Source organism: Meleagris gallopavo, chromosome 5 (assembly GCF_000146605.3).
Source record: "Meleagris gallopavo isolate NT-WF06-2002-E0010 breed Aviagen turkey brand Nicholas breeding stock chromosome 5, Turkey_5.1, whole genome shotgun sequence".
Taxonomy (NCBI): domain Eukaryota; kingdom Metazoa; phylum Chordata; class Aves; order Galliformes; family Phasianidae; genus Meleagris; species Meleagris gallopavo.
Window position 1 is genome coordinate 43,734,525 of NC_015015.2, and position 19,524 is coordinate 43,754,048.

The 19,524-nt window shown below is 37.6% G+C and overlaps 2 protein-coding genes across 7 annotated transcripts; both read right to left on the minus strand.

Annotated features, from left to right (window-relative positions):
- Nucleotides 1-2,140: 2,140 nt before the first annotated feature.
- Nucleotides 2,141-16,895, minus strand: ATXN3 (ataxin 3). Of its 3 annotated transcripts, XM_003206666.4 has the most exons (11): nucleotides 16,579-16,895; nucleotides 14,066-14,230; nucleotides 13,496-13,540; nucleotides 11,869-11,954; nucleotides 11,340-11,406; nucleotides 9,057-9,144; nucleotides 8,682-8,814; nucleotides 7,549-7,724; nucleotides 6,993-7,116; nucleotides 6,169-6,257; nucleotides 2,141-5,766 (listed from the first exon to the last, which is right to left on the minus strand). In XM_003206666.4, the coding sequence occupies exons 1-11, from the start codon at nucleotides 16,855-16,857 to the stop codon at nucleotides 5,672-5,674; spliced, it is 1,347 nt and encodes a 448-aa protein (XP_003206714.2). In that variant the 5' UTR covers nucleotides 16,858-16,895; the 3' UTR covers nucleotides 2,141-5,671. The 3 variants fall into 3 exon arrangements, with proteins under 3 accessions (XP_003206714.2, XP_031409510.1, XP_010710142.1); XM_010711840.3 differs by lacking the exon at nucleotides 2,141-5,766 and having other exon boundaries at nucleotides 6,172-6,257; nucleotides 6,955-7,116; XM_031553650.1 differs by lacking the exons at nucleotides 11,340-11,406; nucleotides 13,496-13,540; nucleotides 14,066-14,230; nucleotides 16,579-16,895 and having other exon boundaries at nucleotides 11,869-11,951.
- A 17-nt stretch (nucleotides 16,896-16,912) lies between these two features.
- On the minus strand, nucleotides 16,913-19,516 carry NDUFB1 (NADH:ubiquinone oxidoreductase subunit B1). 4 transcript variants are annotated; one of them, XM_003206667.4, is made up of 3 exons: nucleotides 19,397-19,516; nucleotides 18,435-18,579; nucleotides 16,913-17,242 (listed from the first exon to the last, which is right to left on the minus strand). In XM_003206667.4, the coding sequence occupies exons 2-3, from the start codon at nucleotides 18,572-18,574 to the stop codon at nucleotides 17,206-17,208; spliced, it is 177 nt and encodes a 58-aa protein (XP_003206715.1). In that variant the 5' UTR covers nucleotides 18,575-18,579; nucleotides 19,397-19,516; the 3' UTR covers nucleotides 16,913-17,205. The 4 variants fall into 4 exon arrangements, with proteins under 4 accessions (XP_003206715.1, XP_010710140.1, XP_010710139.1 ...); XM_010711838.3 differs by having other exon boundaries at nucleotides 18,435-18,576; nucleotides 19,397-19,493; XM_010711837.3 differs by having other exon boundaries at nucleotides 19,325-19,451.
- Between the last annotated feature and the right edge of the window lie 8 nt (nucleotides 19,517-19,524).

A 19,524-nucleotide genomic window follows, 5' to 3' on the forward strand; every position in this document is an offset into this window, starting at 1 on the left:
GAGCGGCGGCGCCCCTCGGTGCCCCAGGGCCGCCTGAGACAGCGCGTCCCGTGTCCTCACTGCTCTTCCTGAGAAGAATCTTTTACAGCCGTATCTTTTTGTGCCTATTTAGACACCACTGTGAAAATATCAAACAGCGCTGCTGCCATTTTCCATTCAAAACAGTGACAAAGGTGTTTTTGTTTTTTTTTAAACCTGTTCAGTATTATATACTTCATATACACAAAAACGGTGGAGGAATCTGATGCCAAAGATCTCATACTGAAAGGAGAGATGAAAACCTATTACTGAAAATGATTTCTAAAATATGCAACTATTAGACAAAAGGAAAGAAAATATGCCCATGGGAAGCTCTATAGGTGAGGTTTCACACAGTAAGATAAATTTTATCAAAGCCTGGATATTTTAAAGACAATCAAAGCTCTCCTGCTTTCTTCCACAGGTCTGTCTCAGTATTACACCCCTTTCCATTCAAGCCCTTTTACGTTTCCCCCCTGAATTTACACAGTGTCAGTACCAGGTGAAAAACAAACCATAAATGCAGCAACAATTACATATTTTTCTTGAAGTAAATAATGGAAAAACACTTTGATTTTGTGAAAGTAGATGCAAAGATGCACGCATTTAAACGTTTTCTGAAGAATGAGAACTGAGGAAGGAGGAGCACAGGTTGAATACCAAAAAATTCCTTTAGTGCCAGAAATGCAGGCAAAAAATTGATTGTAAAATAGCTCACGCTTCCATGACAGTCTGGATACAATACAAGAATGCTACTCATTCCTGTCTTGTAAATTATAAATATTTGGACCACTTACAAAATGTTGGTCTTGAACAACTGGTGATGTAGGTGCATGTGTAAGTCTGTTACACCTTTCTTTTTAAATGATTTATGAGTACCTGAAGATTTCTCAAGAGTTTGGCTTGTTTAATGTAAGATAGTAGCAGCTTATAAAATTAATTTGTTCATTTTCTATCTATGCCATTAAAAATATTTCCAGTTATATTTTTTCTTTTCTTGGATTTTCTAAAATGTTTTCTTTCTTTTAAGCCAACTTTTATAGTTGGTAGTAAGAATTCTACAGCTATACTTGTAAATATGAGTTCTGGTGCTCCCAAACCTAATTCTCCATAACATTCATCAGTGAAAAGTCCCATTTGTTCACTTTTATCTCTATGTTTGAAAGTTACTAAATTCTAGAAAAATTCTCATTCTGCCTGGAATACCTTCAACACTTCGTTGTTCATTTTTTAAAAGCTGAATTGTGAGATTTGTAATAAAACAAAGCAGCTTGCAGACAACAGTATTTGTCCAAGACAGGGAAGTAGAACCACTTACTTGTGTGGATGCTACTTTAGGCACAGTTCTTATCTTTACTACCAACCCTTTAATAGATTTATAATAGTTGCAATAGTCCAATATTAGAACCCACTGGAGATTTAACATTGTAATGGTGTTTAGTACTCGAAGTGAGAAATTTATAGGCACCTTATAATGTGAACTCTGCAAAGTAATCACATATGAAAAACGATAAACATAAACACTAGCTGAAAATTACATTTAAACCCACTGCTCATGTTTTTTTGAAGTTTGAATAGAGCAAAGAGCCCAAAGATAGGAGGAGTATTCTATCAGATCAACTCCAAGGCCAGAAAATTTTGAAAATATAAATTCATATCCATAATACCATGCCTAACAAGAACTGCATTCAAGCACAACTGTATTACTTCTTCATCCTGCCCTCATGACAAAACCATGAGAACAGTTTACAAAATTATACTTACATACTTATTTTGGAAGCCACCTAACAGAGGTATCACTCATTCCCCTACCACTTTGATTTCTATAAGCAGAACACAAATTGTGTCACATGGATTGTGAGGAAAATAATAAACATCTGTCACATGAATTAAGTCTGAATTCCCCTTAAGTATCTTACTGTAATTTATATAAATAAATAAAAGGTATGCCCTTTACAACAGACTTTGGCCTATAGCTATGTGGAAAGAAAAAAAAAAAAAACCTAAAAAAAAAAAAACCTTTCAATTTCACTAGGAATAGGTTCTGAATTAGTAAATGCCACATTTATCAGCACAGTTCAACCACAATGAGAAGTGTTTATCATTAAAAAAAATGCACACAGAGAAAACAAGATCAGCTTTTTATTGACAACTTGGCAGGTTCACACATTTTGAACTTTAGAACTGGGTTCAAAAAATAGTTCTGTCAAGAGTTAGTCTTTTGTGTTGGTGCAGTTAGCACACTTAGCTTTAACTGTTACCTCTGAATTGCTTGACTTGGCAGTTAAGCATACTTCACCAAACTTAACATTCCTCTGAATGCCAAACTGATATTTGTAGAATGATGCTGTTTCAACACAGAAAGAAACATGGTTAGCCCTGCAATCTGACTCACACATTTGTGCTTTTGAGGCACTGTTACTTTATAAGCGTCAGAGGTTAAAACGCTTGGGTAGAGTAACTTAAAAAACAACATGAAAGTTCAAATGCAAACCTCCACACTTTAGTGATTATAAAAAACATGTACCAGAGGTCAGTACTGGGGCCCATCCTATTTAATATCTTTACTGATAATTTGGATGACGGAACTGAGTGCACCATCGGTATGTTTGTAGACGACACCAAGTTAGGGGTAAGAACTGAACTACTTGAGAGTAGGAAGGCTCTACAGAGGGACCTGGACAGGCTGGATAGCTGGGCTGAGACCAAAGGGATGATGTTCAACAAGTCTTAAGTGCTGGGTCCTGCACTTTGGTCACAACAACCCCATGCAACACTATAGGCTGGAAAGCTGCACAGAGGAAAAGGATCTGGAGGTGTTGGTTGACACTCAGCTGAGCATAAGCCAGCAGTGTGCTCAGGTAGCCAAGAAAGCCAAGGGCATCCCAGCTTGCGTGGAAAACAAAATAGCCAGGAGAAGCAGGGAGGTGATCCTCCCTCTGTATTCAACTCTAGCAAGACTGCATCTCAAGTACTGTGTGGAGTTTTGGGCCGCTCACTACAAGACAGACATTGAGGCCCTAAACTATGTCCAGAGAAGCAGATGAAGAGTCTGGAACACAAGTCTTATGAAACAGCTGAGAGAAGTGGGATTGTTTAGTCTGGAAGAGGCTCAGGGGATAACTTACAGCTCTCTGCAACTGCCTGAAAGGAGGCTGTGGGTCGGCCTCTTCTCCCAGGTAACAGGAACAGGATGAGAGGAAAGGCCTCAAGCTGCGCCAGGGGAGGGTCAGATTGGATAGCAGAAAGAATTTATTCTCAGAAAGAGTGGTGAGACATTCAAACAGATTACTCAGGGAAGTAGTGGAGTCACTGTCCCTGAAGGTGTTAAGAGAAAGGGCAGATGTAGTACTGAGGGACATGGTTTAGCAGGCAATATTGGTGGTAGGTGGATGGACCAGATGTTCTTAGAAGTCTTTTACAAGCTTTATGATTCTATGATGCAATTGTGACAGGTTAGTTAATGCAATTGAAGGGATTTTTTTTATTTTTAAATATAGGACCACTATACTATGTAGCTACAGAAATGATATTTTTATGATATTCTTGTAACAGAAAATAAAAGGTCCAAGTTCAAGTACTAGTATCAAGTAAGTATTAACAAGCTCTGCCAGCCTACACCTATTTATTAAAAGGAGAGAGATTTCAGGATCAGTTTATGGCACAACAAAGGAAGGTAAGTTAAAGTTGTGTATAATTCGCAAACAAGCAAAGAGATAACTCACTGCTTTACATACTCCTCTTCTGTTTTCAGTTTCATATAATTTTCAATCAAATCTACCTCCTGAAAAATAGAGCATTTCAAAATGGCATTTGCACACATGACTTCTTAATGCCATTACTTAGCTGTTATTATTTCAGCACATTATAGAGATTACATGTGCACAATAGGATTATATACAAAACAAAATCTTCATTTTTAAAAAGTAGTGCTGTCATGTCAAAATTCACATCATACTACACATCCCAGCAGTGGAAATTCAGGAAAACAGAATTCAGTCTATCTGTATAATATAATACTCTAACCTATCAAGAAACCATTGCTGTAAACAAATATTTACTGAGAGGTAAGAGCCCTTTCAAGTAAGTATTACTTGATGCTGAATGTATACTTCCATTTAACTACCATTAAGTTCATACTAATGTTATATATCACTATTGTGCAATGATACTACATTAGGATATTTTGATAATGAAATTTGGGTTTATTTTCAGAAGATATTCTTAGAATGCCTGTGCTAACTGTTAACGCATTGAATACAGCTTACATACTGTATCTATAACACAGTTCCATATAATTTATATGTAAACAGAATTTGTATTTCAAGCACCATTTAGTAAAATGAAACATCAATTTTTGCACTAAGTTGGAAGTCAAGTTCGTTCACCCTATCACACAGTCATCCTGGGTATCAAAACAAATGTGCTACAATGAACAGAATAAGCTATCTCCCATCCTTTGCTCCCTGTTCTGTGTATTTTTTTTTTCCTCAGCATCAGAAACAGCATGATAAAAAAATTTTAAGGTGCATGAGTAAAAAGGCCATTCCTGAAAAAGCTACAACATTCTGACAGACAGTCAAAAAGCATTTCAGAAAGAGCACCCACACAGACACAAATATTCATTCTTAGAAGAGCTACTTGCACAGAGGTCATTGCAGACTGCAGGAATGCAACTTATGTATGTGGCACTGATTTTATGGCACCCAGATCTTCCCCATTTTCCTTTCTCCTAGACTTAGTTACAGCTCTATGATACTGAAAGGCCAGAATTAAGGGTTGAAGAGGAAAAGATAATGCAGTAGAAATATAAAAGAAAACCTGTTTAACCCATTGTGATACTTTTACGATAAAAACAGTGGTATAACCAGGAAGAGTATAAAAAAACCAAACCTAACATTAAAAAAAAAGTTATTTACAAAAAGAAAAAATGGCAAAGCAAAAATCCTACCTCAAGCACGAACTTGGAAACTACAAGTAAAACTAGAAGTAAAACCAGAAAGTGTTAGAACATCAGAAGCACTCTGGAATCTTTCAGTGAATGTCATGATCTACAGTACACTGGAGATTTTCTGTTTAATTGCCAAGCAATACATTTACAGATTTAGGTTTCTCCTGCAGGGTGGGTCATTTCAAAAGCGGACAACAGGACCAAAAAGTTGACATCAAGTCATTTGAAGAATGAATCACAAAACAAGTTACCTAAGATAAACAGAATTTAGGTTTTTTCCCCATCTGAAGTGTTTTCTTGTATCTAGCAACTTATGAATACAATTTATTACTTCTATCTATTTTTGTACTAATATGGAAAAAAACTGGTTGATACCAATTTTTGGCACCTATTATGTTCTCTATAGAATTTTTCAAAACAATTTTTCTTTTTTAATGCAAGTTACAGCTGCTACATGTGTATGTTTGATCAAGAGTAACTTAAGTAACTTCAATACTGTTACTCTTGTAGTAGGAGTGCTATGGTTTTCTACATTAGAACGAACTTTTCGTATTTGCAGATTCCCTCTAAACTCAGAGCTCCAGCTAACCTTTCATTCCTGCTTCCAAAACTCTGAAATGAACCCAGCTTGTGCAACATCCACACAGTAAAACTGTAACGGAGACGTAGTGTTTTGACAATAGAGGGGAAAAAATTATGATGTCATTTCTTCTCTTCTGTACTCAAGTGGTTTCTAGCAGATTCCAGCGACATATTCATAGCTGCTTGAAGCATGTCCTCCTCACTCATATCACCTCCTAAAGAAAACAGATGTATACAAATTGTAATAAATGCACAGATTCAATTGTCAACTGTAATTAAATGCTTTCTTTGCTCCTTTTGTCCATACCTACTCTGTCCCAGCCAAACTAAACAACAAAAAACAAAGCCAAAGCTCACTCTAATTGTTCACCCTGGAACAGGGTACTGACATTCACAACAAAATAGACTTTTCAGGAAAGTGATCCTTTCCTTCTGCCAAAAAGAGTAATGGCTGTGATGCACAGTCTGAACTGCTGCTGGGGTGAGAAATAAGGCAGGGAAGGAAAGTGAGGAAGCAGAGCACAGTACAAAGGTAAATAAAATATACTGAGGTATATTTATTTAGAAAGGTAAATAAAATATATTTCAATGTTGGAAATAAGTTTAAAAAACAGTACCTGGATCAGCTTCCAGAGTGCTTGAGTTTATAGTTGGTTTATCATGTAGGTTCAGGGTCAGATCCTGCTGCTCTATCTGCTGTGGCTGCCTGAAATAATTATAAATTTAAAGAAAAGTAAAATTAAGATCAGTATGACTCCTATATCAAGTCTATTTCATTGTTAAGGAAGGCCAAGAGTTAGATGTATAAGCTGCCGTTTGAAATATTAACCCACCCACACCACCTCATATCTCTTCAATTGTTTCCTCCGCTAAGCTTCGTGTTGGGATAGCTGATATTCCAAATTACAGGCCTGTTTTCCCAGAATTCAGGTATTCTGCATTGCTATCCTCTCATGCAATATCTATCACCTCCTTTCTGCAGCATTTCTCCCTTATCTAAATTTCCTCCATCACTGGGAAATAGAGGCAAGCAAAGACTACAATAAAACCACGAATATGTATTAAGGCAGCGCTCCAGAAACGAAAAATGAAGTATCATCTAGAAAATCTTTGTCTGATGTTCATTAGAGAAATATTTTCCAGAAGTCTTAGAGGAAGAGTATTCTTCAGGAAAATAATTATGGAAATTATTTACAGTAGTCGAAATACTCTAACATATTTATTTGCTTTCCTTCTTAAGACTGAGGGTACAACAGATCCCCTCTTATTTACAGGCTTCATTTCTTAAGAATGCATGGGAATAGCAAAATTCTAGTACTGCTATGAAAACAGGGTTAAATCAAGCTGGATCTCTGAGAGAAATCCACCCACAGCCCAAAAGCACCGAACAATAAGACATTTACTTCCAAATGCAGATTTAGTTTTCTATCGGCTACTTTACTTTTCAAAATATGCTTGTCTTCTCCTGCGCAGATCTTCTGAAGAAACAGAGTCTGTCTGACTGGTGTGTGGTGCCTGGGAAGCATTCTGTTGTAATGAGTTTGAGAACTCATTTTGACGACTACCTGAAATCAGAACAAGCCATATCCTACTAATTACAGTAAAATTATAGCTTAATTTTTTCTTAATATAAAAACAAATAAAAAAAACTCAACCCAAACACATCATTCTTCAAACATGATGAAAACAGACTTGTTAGTGAAATAAGCACCTAGGCTAACTTCACTGTCACTTTCTCACCCTAGAATTGGTTCCTTTCCCTCCTCCCTCCCTACTTGTTCTTGCCTCCTAAAAATCAGTGTTAATTTAGAAGTTGTAACTTTTCAAACAGCAGGAAGGAGATAGATACAAGAAAGTCTGGATTATCCTTCTATGCCTTAAAGCCAGTCTTTTCAGAGCTTGAAGCATGCTGAAAGCAGCTGTCTGAAGCTGGTTTCCGTAGCTGCTAAACATGAGCAACAAGAACACTGCAAGTAAAATTTAAAAAAGCACTGTACCTTGCATGCTGAGTTGAATGGCTCTACGAAGATCAGCTTCTTCATCTTCCATATCAATTTCCTGCCTACTTAGAGCCAAAGCTCTTTGAAAATTCTCCTCATCTTCATCTAACATGCTTGTCCCATCAAAAGGATGGCTAACTTCTATCGCTTGGTCCACATCGCTTCTGGGTAGCCTGTGAAGTCGATATATAACCTTCAAGCCACAGTTATGCTTACTTCTATGGAGAGATTTAAAGTAGTTTGTGCTGATTTAACTACTTTTTTTTTTTTTTTTAACTTTGACAAAAAGTGACTTATGATAATCAGAAATATTTTCTTATTTCTATAAAAAAACAACCATAAAGGAACTGCAAATATAGTTTTCAGCTATTAAAATGAAAATACCAAAACCATGAACGTATGCTTATATGTTGATGAGAATCTACTTTACAGGAGAAACTTCAAAAGCAAAAGTGCTATAAAAATATTAATTTTATTTGAAGCTATTTCAAGTAAGACAGTCAAACCCACAGATAGAAGTGCACATGGTTTCTTCCTCAGGAACCTTTGATGATAACACTACAGCAAAAGATCCTCTGTAAACTATACGTAATTTCACATCACTGCCAAGTAGCTTACTGTTTTTATTACATCTGTTTACAACACCATAGTTTACTTTATGAAGTGGATGAAATAATAATTAATTCATTCCTCTAAATTAATTCCTCTGAATTCTTCTGTCATAAGGTACAAAAGATTCCTTTGGCCAGTTTGGGTCAGCTAACCGGTTCTGTCTCCTCCCAGCTGCTTGTGCTTCTCCCCCAGCCCTTCATTGGCAGGACAGCATGAGAAGCTGAAATGTCCTTGGCTTTGTGCAGAACTGCACAGCAAAAATTAAAACATCAGTGTATTATCAACACTGTTCTACTCCCAAAGCCAAAACATAACATCATACCATACACCATGAAGAAAATCAACTCTGTCCCCATTGAAACTAGGTCATCTACTAATTTGGCTTTATAGCGTGCAATAGAACACACTGATCTTGAGGTACCTCTAATTACATCTTAAAGGGTTTTGTTTCCACGTAGGCATTAATCATGGAAACAAATCTTACTGAACATTATTAAAAGGAAGTCTGTTTACCTTACCTCTGGTCTCTTGACTGTGCAGTCTCTTCTCCAATTAGTTTTGGTCGCTGCACCTGCTGAACTCGAATCATCTGCAACAGCTGATCAGCTTCACAGTCTGGCAGGTCACCTTTTACTACAAATATGGAATAACCTGAAAATAGAAATCATAGGTCTACAGCATTAAGCTGCACGCATAATTTATCTGAAATGCAAATTTATATGGAATACAGTGGTCTGCAGTTTATTAAAGAATAAGGCTAAACTCTCATTACAAGCACTTGGGTTATTTCACTATTTCAATAACAAAACTAAGGCTAGTTAACTGAATACATAAGTTCTAATACAGAATGATTACCTGCTTTTAATTAAAGAGACTTAACATCTGACAGTTACCTTCCTGTTGTAATTGCGCCAAGAAAAGTGCAAGATATGTATCTGATATTAGTTCTGGACCCATCAAGAGAGAGTTCAAGTTAAACCACTGCAATTAAGAAAAAAAAGTTTGAGAGAACAAATTAGCATAAAGATGACTCAGTAATCCATTTCTGTACACTGTGGTCATTTTCTAAAATAAAATCAAATCATCAAATAAAATAAATCATCAAGTTCAAAGTCTGTTGAAGCATAATACCTATACTGCTCCCTTCAAAATCTCTTCAGCTAACAGGAGATCTGAAGCATGTTAGTGATTGCATGCTCTCTCCCCTTTCTGAACACTGGTAGCAGGCAAGCAGACTAAAACACAAATCTAAAGATGGCAGAATAATCACTTCAGGCATAGCTTTAAAATACTACTTGATCTTTTTTTTTTTTTAACAGTTCAGGAATACATGAAGAAAGAAGCTGTTCAGAAGTTAACACTATCTTAATATATTTGTAGTTACAGGAAACAGAAATTGAATTCACTCTACTCAATTAAACGTGCTGCCTTTAATAGATGACGATACTGCAAACTATTATTTACATCTCTGGGAGATAACTTAAATATCTAGAAAAATGAACTTAAAATTTAATATGCCAGTTATACATATATGCATTACGATATGGGTCACAAATTATTTTCAGATGCCTGAAGACAATTCATTATATATAATATTTCCACTAGGGAGAAAATATACTCAATATGTATGGCAAAATGGTCTACCTATCAATTTGAAGAATATTTTCATATTCCATACCCATTCAACATTACCCAATTTGAAGGAGAACGCACCATTTTAGACAGAAGAGTTCTATCTCTTTTATCACAAAAATTCATCTGTCTGCCTGAACTACCAAATATGCAATTCTACACTTGCAGTCAGGGCCGAACTATAATTCACCTGGTGAATTCAGAGTCAACTATCTACCATTCTTAAATGGTCAGTCAAATCTTCCACTAAGATAAGGTAAAGAAAACAAACTGTGCAGAAATGGAGAAGAATTAAAAGGTTATGTAAATGTATGTGACAGACAGATTACTGATAAACTATTATAAATGTGGAGGAGAAAAGTTTGGAGAATGAACTGCTGTAACTGTAACAGAAAAGAAGCAGGTGAAAGCAATAAGTCAATCTGTTTTGTCTCTCCCTTCTTATAACTCTCTAGTTAACAGAACCTTGTGTTTTTTTTGTTTGGCTACAAACCATGTGAGAAAACAAAATGCATCCCCCCTCCAATTAAACATGTTGTAGGCAAGAACAGTATCTCAAACAAGTTTCAGCTGACATGGCTATAATTCTACCAGGGAGCTTATCCAACTCTTTAAAAGGCCATTTAGCCTCTTCAATTTCAAATACACCACAAAAATGCCTGTAAACAATAATCAGCTAAACTCTCAAACTGCACCAGAACTGTGCAGTTTAGTTTGCTTATTCATGGGCAAAATTATACTTCTTTTAAACTGGATGCCAACATAAGTAGTCACCACTTGGAACATCAAATGGGTAAGATGACTTCTGCTTGCTTTTTTAGAATTTGAATGCTTATTTTATGGGACACTCTACCACACAAAAAAAAAACAAATAAAAAACTAGCAACAACAAAACAAACAAACAAACAAATCAACCCCAAAACGCCACACCAAACCAACTAATTTATGTTGTATAAGAGCTTATGCAGTACAATCCAGAACAATGGTTGGCTACTGAAAGACAGACTGCACTGGCATTACAGGAGATCTGTGTGTGATTTGTGTTATTACATAGGTACTATGCATATGTGTGGCCATTCTTTACCTTTAATAGTTATTTCCTGCTTACAATACAGCTGCTTCAGATTGATTTTTACAATAGCGGAAAGTTTTGATTCTACCTTGCCCAGCCTTATCCCTTGGATACTCTTAAATACCTGCAATTATTAATATTCATTAGTATAATTTTGAATTTATTTTTTTTTCCTGTTGTTTCCCACACAGGAAGAACAAGAGAACTTAAGAGGTTACAAGGACTGCCTCAGCTACAATTTCCTATAGAACAGGTTCACTAGGAAAATGATCCTAGGATGTTTCCCCAAGCTAAAATTTGGGGGAAGCTGCCTAGCATTTCTGATATAACAAACATTTACTCATTTATTTGTATCTACTATTAAACCAAATTGCTGAAAAAGCCTGCAAAAGGCCAACGCATGGTCTACTTGAAACCACTTTTTCCACCCCCATTCTGAAGTCAATTTTTAAATAAAAAAAGACAATGTCACCTGTTTTCCTAACTTTCGAACTGTAAACCAGTGTTCCTTATAATTACAAATAAATGATTTTTCATTTCTGTAAAAAAAAACAAACACAAAAGGTATAGATAAAATTAAATAATATTGGAGCGCATATTAATGTTTTAAGTTCTTTGCCACCACTAATTTAAACTTACAAAACAAACTTTTAGTAATAAAACTGTTGATTTGATGCTACAGAGTACTCATACTGCTTTTATAACTTATAATATTTATGAAATTGTCTCTTTTGTCACATCAGCATTACTGAAATCTCATATACTTGTGAGATTGATACTGTGCCACAGATACTGAGATATCACAAAGGCACAGAGGAGAGGTGCTCATATACATCCTCAAAAGAAGAAAAAATAATCAAAGGATCAGGATGTAAGAAAATAAACACGAGAATGCAACAGAGCTTAAATACTGATTTTAAAGAAATAAATAACTTTTTCAGTATTTTTCCTAAAATTAAAGGAAATCGTGCTTAAAAAATGATGACAACAAGAAGTCTTACATAGGGTCGATCCCAAGCCTCTGATACTCTGGGCTGTTGAAGAGGATTAGTTCTAAACCCCACACTTTCAAGGCATTGCTTATAACCTGTCAAAACAAACAAACAAAAAACCAACAACACTTTTTACGAGTCAAACCTATCCAATCTAACTTGAGCAAGAGCAGCCATTTCAGCCACTACAAACACTTGTATCATCCTCATAAAGCTTTCATCTCAAAATCCTGCAGGGAAAATTAGGAATTACATTACTCAAAATGCCACCCCCATCAATCTACATGCAAATATAACATGCCTACCATACCTAAGGGGGAATATCAAAGTTGTGATTTAACTAAAACATGTTAATAGACTTACTGCTGCAGTCAAAGCTGTAATTTCACCTCCCACAACTACTGCCAATGTTGTTGTCTCTCTGTTCTCCATGTACTGCTCTGTCTGCCCTCTCCTTGTAAGTACAAAGTCATCTTCCCCACAATAACTATTTGGCATTTGCACCACTTGAATGTCACATCATCAAGTCAGTTTCATTAGTACTGGTTTACTGATAGCATTTTTAGGTTGACAGCTCCAGTTGATTTTAAAGAGCTGTCTGTCCATCAAGGCTTGCTGATCAATCTAAAGACTTACAGTTTCTACTGTACTGCAAGCAAATAGCAGTATAACAAAACCCTGGAAGTCACTATGTCTTAGGGCTTCTAAATAAGAATCTTTTCAACTTATTAGAATATTCAAAGTGACTTTGATAGATAATCAGCAAATCTGAAAATAAAAGGTAACTACCAAATTCTTTTACAATAACTCTTAAAGCTACTTTCAATAACACTATAGAAAATTTTAAATCCACAATTCATCCTCCTTTCTGTCAGCCAACTACGTAGCAAGCACGCTAAGCAGTGACAGGATGAAAGGGTACAGAATATAAGGAAGCACATTCCATCCTGCAGCACTGAAAAGCACCTCTGAAAGACAGAGATAGCCAAAGGTGCAGAGTTTTGTTAACAGCTCCAGTCTGGACACAAGACCCAGTTTGGTGCTCAATACCACCTTTTTGTTCTGGTTAACGTATTTCCTATTACTTTCCCATTCCTTTAAAAGCAAAACAAAAAAGCAAATAAACAAACAAAAAAAACCCCACAATTCAAAATGCCCTGAGAGAACTGTAAAAACTGGAACACAGATACTGCAGCCTCTCTCATTCTGCAAATCATGGCAATAATTGTGTAACCACTGCCAAAGACTTTACAGTCTGTAATTTGAGAAGATAATCTCAAGTCTCTTTTTTCACCTGTAGCCCATAAACAGCAATTTGGAAAGCAAGCTTATTGCAAGCAGGTGTGATATCACAACTGAGGGAGACTATGCTTTGACTCTTTATTTAAAGGCCCATAAACTGAATCATAGAATTGCTCAGGTTGGAAAAGACCTTCAAGATCATTAAGTCCCACTGCTACCAAACCATATTACCATAAAGAACAAACACACGTCACCATTGCTCTTAATGTAATTCAAGATTCAAGTCCAGCCATTAAGCCTATAAAACAGAAGCTAGTTCAATGTCATTAAATTATATGACAGCACATATATTCCATAAAGAAAAAAAAATATGCCAGTGTAGAGCACTGCTTACTTGAATTGAGAAGAATCCACTGTCATCCATGTTTACAGAAGGCTGCTGCTCAACATATGAAGTTGGGGGAAGGAAAGTTAAAAGTTGTGTAAGCATAAAAGTTTAGAAAGAATTTCACTTAAAAACAAATACGACTGTACATAAATAAAGCAACGACAAAATATATTCTACTCTGTATGCTGATTACAACACCTACATTTTCATTAATAACTCAAACCTTCAAATTGCAAATACTTACTGCTTAAAGGACAGACAGGTACAGGAAATTCTGTTACCATCTCTATCCCGGCTTACTAAAACAAATGGTCAATCTCTTACTCTTCTCCTTGCCATGCCTGACCTTCCTATCCTTAAGATGAGGATAACATAGCCTCCTGTAGAAGCACTATAAAGTTGTAGAAATAACATTTAAAAACCTCAAACCTGAAATGCTTGAAAGGAAATATCAGCAAACTTCCAAATGTCAGCACTAGAAAATGAACCTTTTGTAACGATGAAAGCGTAGCAGGCCTTTGCTACACAATATGAAATTTTATCCAAACATCATGCAATGTCAAGTTAAGATTTTACCTGTAAAAATGTTCTATATTCTTCGCTAGACACTCCTCCCTCTGCCATTCTCATTCTTTCTTCCTCATCCAACTGCTGTGCAATGGAGGATAACTCAACAGGACTAAAGTACTCTCCTTGCAGCAAATTATTCAGACAGTGCTGAGCACATAATGAGCCTTCTTGCTAATATTGGAAAAGGAAAAAGATAAAAAACAATGTCAAAACAATAACAAATAGATGTTAATGTTGCGCTCCGCAAAAACATTCAATGATTTTATTCTGGCAAACTTTTCCTCCTCCACTTTCCAGAATACTGTATTTTTTTCCAGATTTATTACAGTGTGAGCAGTAGAATACATTCTACTGAAACAGTAAACTCATGAAATAGTAAACTCGTTATTTTCTTATTTTCTTTTTTTAATCTCTAATTCCCTGTAATAAACACTCTCCACAAGAGATGCTCTTGTTCTTTGTTAAACTTGTGTTCCCTGCCAGAGGTGGCTATCAAAAATCTGCTTTCCACGTATGGCTGAAGAAAAACAGAGCACTGAGACTTTGGAAAAAAAGAGGACTTTGCAAAAAGAGAAATTACAGTTTCCCATGAAAAGCAATCTCTCTCTAAAAAAATAACACACATACAAGCACAAGACAGTTTAACATCAGTTATAAAAAGCAGCTTTCCTCTTTGTATCAATGCTTGTTTATACTAACATTAAGAACACGCATTAGAACAAATGTGTTGGAAACAAAACAAAATCTTCAAGGAATCAAAACCAGCCCCTCACCTCTGCCAAATCCCACAGAAAGTAAGAATCCAAGAGTGTGCCTTATAGGAATATTATTTAAACATTCACTCTTCCAACATACAAGTCAGGTGCACAATTGTCCTGCAGTCTCCCTTACAGGAGGAGCCCTAAAACTTCAGGTTACAACACCTTCTGAGGGCACCATCACTCAACTGACCACTGAGTTAAAGCTGGACCAACTGTACAGCCAAGATATAATGGAATTCTGACACCTCATCTTCCACAGCTCCTCCAGCTCGTGTTTATTCCACAAGAAATTCTAGACTAAACAACAACTCCTGCCCTGTTGGGAGCACATTCCTGCTGCTTGCCCCATCCTACAAATAAAACAGGGGAACTTGCTCATGGTCACAGATTGTTTTCACCAGAAGCATATGAAATAATTAGGAACAAGTAACCCTAGGATATCTTTGAAAAAATGAGTTGTATTACAAGCTTAGGCCCTAATTTCTTTGAAAGGGCCCTGCTGTACTTGTACAGAAAAAAAAATTATCTTAAAACTAAAATAACAATCTGTACATACTGTAAGTGCATAAAACACATCTTACAGTTTGTAATAAATGTTAACTGCAATATTTCTGTGCAGAGAATAAGGTATTTTCCCATAATCTGAAATCCACTTATTGAAACCTATCCTGGTTTCAACAGCTGTCCTGCTTTCAGTGGTTTCAGTCACTCAGATCCTTTAAGAGAAGAGGCCAATTTTTTAATAAAAGGGGCTCAAATCTGCAGCAGTCCTACTTTTTGCAACTGTCATCCTCCTGTTACAAACGCAACACTACTTCAAGTCTTTGTTTAGTTGAAGGTATACCAACTCTTTGAATGTAGTATGCTTGATGATTACAATTTCAGCAGTTTATTCCAAAACTACAAAGCAATTTACTGATAAACCTTTCTTTCAGTTGCCATGTTGGTATGTGAAAGGTTACACGAAAGGAAGGTATGCGCTCTTGGTTAGAACTCATTTTCTAGTCTCAGTTGGAAGGTGAGGTTACTGCAACATGGGTTATAATGGCTGAAATCTAGCTCTTACCCTCTGAACAGCAGCTTCATGACACAATAGCGCTTGCCACGTTTTGCTACCCAAATCCAGCTTGAAAGAACACTCTCCATGTTCTACCACTGATGTAAAAATGATTTATAAAAAAAAAAAACCAACAGAACTGTACGGCTAACTCTTTATTTGCAAACTAAACCAACTACTACGCATAAGAACAATGGCAGAAATCGGTATCACCTACAACACAACAAAGATGCAGAGTCATTGGCAAAGCAGGTGAAAAAGGGAGCTGTACTGTAATAACAGAGAGCTCGCACACAGACCGTACGTGTGAGCCCTGGCAAAGCACAGCAGTTTCCAGAAGCATTTCTTCTCCAAAACAGGAAGCGCCGCTCAGCATGCGATGCAGGCCATCCCTACCAGCGCCGTTCCCGCGGGCGGCACACCCACACCGGGCAGCTCCGGTGACGGCGAGCAGCGTCCGAGCGCAAGGAACTCGGAACGCAGAACCGCCCCACGTACCGCCGCTCGCCTCCGTGCTCGGCCACAGATGAGAAGCAGCAGTTTTAGGCCGTACCCGATCGTACCCAACAACTGCTACGGAGGGCCCAACACGAGAAGTCCCTACGGAGGGCATCTCCGCTTCCACCCCACTCAGGCGACCTGCGCTGCACCTGCGGGACAGCCTCATCAAAACGCCGGACCCCCCGCGACCGCTCACTCACCCGCTCGTGGAATATCGACTCCATGTTTATTGTCAACGGCACGGCCTCCGCCTCACATGACCCGCACAGCCAATCGCAGCTCGCCTCCCCTCGGCCCCGCTGAACCAGACTGCCGCAGCGCCCCCTGGCCGCCGGGCGGTCCCGCCATCTTGGCGACACCCCGCGCCTGCGCGCGGTTGTGGAGCAGCCGGAAATTCCCGCTCCCTCTGTGCCGCTTGTCTCCGCGTGACGCTGACTTAAAGCGTGCTGCGTTAAGTACTTCCTTGAAGGGTAGCTCATAAATTAGCTATAAACGCATCAATTCCACACCATACAGATTAATAAAAAAGGAAAATATTTTTGCATAGTTTTTTCTTTATTACATTAAGTCTTTTCTCCCCCAACTCCAGAATGGTACTTCGGGGAGCAGACATTTCTCAACATTTGTGGGCTTCCCAGATACAAATTAGCTATATAACTAAATCACCTTTCAGAAAGTAACAATGGAAATTAAAGTAGCACCGACAAATTGTAGGTGTTCTTCTCTGTAGCTTGTATGGTCTCAAGATAAAAACACAATCATATTATTTCAATGCATGAGATAAGGTGATTAACTGAGCAAAAATATTCCCCATTCATCAACAGCCTTTATTTCCATGTCGTTTCTTCACCGGGCCTCAGCTCCCTGTATGGAAAGAAAAAAAAAAGGTGGAGGCTAAAATTAGGATAAATGTTGTGGGATAATTAACACACATTTAGAATTATTCTAGAATCCTTTGATTTGGAAAGTTATCCTGACTTTTTATTTGCAATTGTTGTCAGTTTTAAACTTTCCTATACTGGTAAGCTTTTTCTTTTCAACCTAAAGCTTCAAAGGATTGAGTCCTTGGCTACCATTATTATAAATAAACCTTCAGTGAATTAACAGATTGATTTTTTATTTTTTTTTTAACCTAATGGGACTCTAAAGGTAAAAAAATCTAACTCCTTCCAATACAAAAATCCATTGCTTTAGTGGAAAGAGAAATAGAGGTGAAAGTGGAAAAGGTTTTTGCAATGATGCTGAAATAGCCTGAAATCACCAGCAACAGCAGAAAGAAAAGTGCTTGTGTAGCAGCTGCATTAATTTTGTCAAAAGCTAATTTTTTTACCAAGAAAGGCGACAGGAGTTCCCAACATAAATGCTTAAAGATGCTGCATTAATTTTTAAAAAGTAGATAATTTTTAATGACAAATTCATATAATTGTTAAGTGCTATGATAATTTTAAAGCTTACTATACAGAAAAGCTAAAAATGAAAATTCAGTGATTGTTTCTCACTGAAGTTTCAAGGACAAAATTATAGTTTCCACATTTAATGACTTAAGAATTTGACAGCAAATTGTTAAGTTTTATTTATTTACCTTTCTCCTAGCAAAATGATTCATTTTCACCTCCATATTAATGTGTTTACTTTATATTTTGATCTCAGGTAGAGCATCCTCCTATTCAATTTATTTAGATACAAATCAGACTTCACATTACTGTAGTCTGCATTTATCCAGCTTTTACAGATTAATTAAAATCAATACTTCTGATTCACTGTTGCAATTAATCATTTTAAACCAATTCTTTTGGCTAAAAGATCAAACACAGAGATCTACATATTTTCTTTCATGGTTAAGAGCACAAAGATGGGCTTAAAGCCAAATATTCAGAAGGCATTAGGGATCTTAAATCCTTCACAAATGCTTGCTGAAATTTTGGTCACTTTTCCCTTTAATATTTTGATAGAATTCTTTTCCATATGTATGATTTTACCAACAAACAGAGGCTTTTTAAAGTCTATTTGGGAAAACAATCGAACATATATTTTTAAAAGGCATGACAAAGCAGACCTCTTGTACAACAAGCTCTTGTTTCGGAAGGCTGACAGCCTCTCATCATTCCATCTGTCCAGATAGCATCCAACCACGAATCCCAAGGGAACAAGGATGTGAACCCAGTGGTCACGCACAGCTTGGGCAAAATTCACCATGGCTGCTAGAAAGAAAAAGTATAACAATAAGAGTTATACTGTATATGGAAGCTGGTGCATGCTTAGAACACTTAGCCACACTTACTGGAATCCTACCTGGGATCATACGTATACAGGCCATTAATACTTCCAACCAGACACAGATTTCATAGAATCAAAGAGGTTGGAAGAACCTCTGGATCTTCCCCTCCCCCTCCCCCCCGCTAAAGAAGATTCCCCACAGCAGGTTGCACAGGAAAGTCTTCAGATGGGTTGTGAGTATCTCCAGAGAAGGAGATTCCATAACCTCTGAGGGCAGGCTGTTCCAGTGTTCTGTCACCCTCACAGCAACAAAGTTCTTTTGCATATTTGTAGGGATCTTCCCGTGTTCCAGTTCACGCTCATTGCCCTCTGTTCTATCGCTGAGCACTACTAAAAAGTGCCTGTTCCCAACCATTTGACTCCCAGACTGCAGATATTTATAAACACTGACAGGATCCTCTCTCAGCCTTCTCTGCAGGCTGAACAGACTCAGGTCTCTCAGCTTGTTCTCAAATGTGCATGCAAGTTTCCTAGAAACAGCCTTAAACAATGCTCGGGTCTTAGAAATGGGATTTTATCCTAAAATGAGAGAAGAACATCTCTCTTAAGGCATTAATGGTGAAATTTATGCGAGCTCAGATGACAGAAGGCAGACACAAGCCGTGTTCCTTCCCCTTCCCTTCTCCCGCCTCGCCCGAGCCGAGCTCTCAGGACGCCCTCTGTACCTACACTCACAGTACCGACCCTCGGGAAGGCAGCTGCCAGAGCGCCACGCACACGAAACGCTACCCCGGAACCTACCGGGACTCACAAATACTGCTCACCGCACCAGGCCCCGCACAGCGGCCACCCCAAGGGCAACGGGCGGCGCGAGCAGCTCGGGAGAGCCCACGAGCGCGGGGGAGCGAGGAGAGCCGCCTTCCCCCCTC

What these genes read in the sequence shown, in the direction of transcription:
- ATXN3 (XM_003206666.4), bottom strand. Translation starts at nt 16,857, where the DNA reads ATGAGCTACCCTTCAAGGAAGTACTTAACGCAGCACGCTTTAAGTCAG. An exon ending in GCACAGTCAAGAGACCAGAG is followed by an intron (nt 7,725 to 8,681) that starts GTAAGGTAAACA and finishes TCGACTTCACAG; the next exon opens with GCTACCCAGAAGCGATGTGG. An exon ending in AGACAAGCATATTTTGAAAA is followed by an intron (nt 6,258 to 6,992) that starts GTAAAGTAGCCG and finishes TAATTATTTCAG; the next exon opens with GCAGCCACAGCAGATAGAGC.
- NDUFB1 (XM_003206667.4), bottom strand. Translation starts at nt 18,574, where the DNA reads ATGGTGAATTTTGCCCAAGCTGTGCGTGACCACTGGGTTCACATCCTT. An exon ending in AAGAGCTTGTTGTACAAGAG is followed by an intron (nt 17,243 to 18,434) that starts GTCTGCTTTGTC and finishes CTTTCCATACAG; the next exon opens with GGAGCTGAGGCCCGGTGAAG.